The sequence below is a fragment of the Melanaphis sacchari genome, unplaced genomic scaffold (genome assembly GCF_002803265.2).
Source record: "Melanaphis sacchari strain LSU unplaced genomic scaffold, SCAv2.0 Contig9_pilon_pilon, whole genome shotgun sequence".
Lineage (NCBI taxonomy): Eukaryota > Metazoa > Arthropoda > Insecta > Hemiptera > Aphididae > Melanaphis > Melanaphis sacchari.
Genome location: NW_020271711.1, coordinates 1182955 through 1184186, shown reverse-complemented (window position 1 = coordinate 1184186; position 1232 = coordinate 1182955). Strand labels below are relative to the sequence as shown.

General features: G+C 27.7%; 1 protein-coding gene across 1 annotated transcript in view; it reads right to left on the bottom strand.

Annotated features, from left to right (window-relative positions):
* Window positions 1-504: 504 nt before the first annotated feature.
* The window catches only part of LOC112603179 (DNA-binding protein REB1-like), a 7386-nt gene continuing 6658 nt past the window's right edge, over window positions 505-1232 (bottom strand). The window contains exons 5-6 of the mRNA XM_025351636.1: window positions 1174-1187; window positions 505-1105 (exon numbers count right to left, since the gene is read on the bottom strand). Of these exons, the coding sequence (XP_025207421.1) occupies window positions 505-1105; window positions 1174-1187 (615 nt within the window). The remainder of the gene's footprint in view (window positions 1106-1173; window positions 1188-1232) is intronic.

The window sequence follows — 1232 nt, the reverse complement described above, 5'->3', positions numbered from 1 at the left end:
AACAACTTTTACAAACAAAAAACAGCTACAAAAAAAAAACAGCTACAAATACATGTATCATGTATCGAATTAAATTTAATCCTAGATTATTATTTAGCGAGTTCAATTTTATGTGTTAAATCTTCGATCTCTTTACTAAGTCTAAATATCTTTAAGGTTGGAAAACACTGATTTAAATCAAAATTATAACAAGTTATTTTTGAGTTGGTATAATGCTTAATATATACATTAAGAATAAAAAAAATGAAAATGATCTGACAAAATAATAAAATTGAAGTAATATTATATCAAAGTTGTAGGTATTTATTATACCTATGCTGAAAATTTTTAAAATTTATAATACATTGATATAATAATAATAATTACAAATTAAGAAAAAATTAAAAATTAAGAATATAGAAAAAGTTAAAAATACAAATTGATTAAATAATATTAAACACTTATAATTTATTTAAATTTCATAATTATATAATAACTAAAATGTTAAGAGTCATCAGTTTCATATTAAGAATTGAATACTTTCAAACATAGCCATTTTGGCTGATTGTTAACGTGCTCGACATATTTATGAATGCTTAAGCTCTCAAGGTCATCAAATTTTTTTGGACATAAAGCACAGGTAAACATACCAGGAAACATACACGAACGATTAAATTGGTGTGATCGCATGACGCTCATGTTAGGAAATGTATTGTTACATTTCCAGCACACCACAGAGTTTACAACTTTACGATGACGACGATAATGTATTTTGAATCCTTTGAAAGTTCTATAGAATGACCTACACGATGGAATTATACATGAGTAATGCTCACGTTGTCCAACATCAATTTTATCATTTATTACATGTGTATGTGTGCCATCTGCAGAAGTGGATGGCATAAGATAAAAGATTTTTGCAGTATCATCATCAGTATTATGTGCTAAATTAGATGTTGGGTTTTTATTTGAGTTGTTTTTGTCACGAGATGCACTAATGATAGGTGCTGAAGAAGTTGATGGGTTATTATTTGAGTTGTTTTCATCATGAGATGCACTAATGATAGGTGCTGAAGAAGTTGATGGGTTATTATTTGAATAGTCATTGTCATCATTATCAGATGAACTAATGATAGATATAGAAGAATTTGGTGGGTTATTATTTGAATAATCATTGTCATCATCATCAGATACATTAATGACGTGTGCTGAAGGAGTTGATGGGTCTTTGTCATTATCATCATCAGATGCAC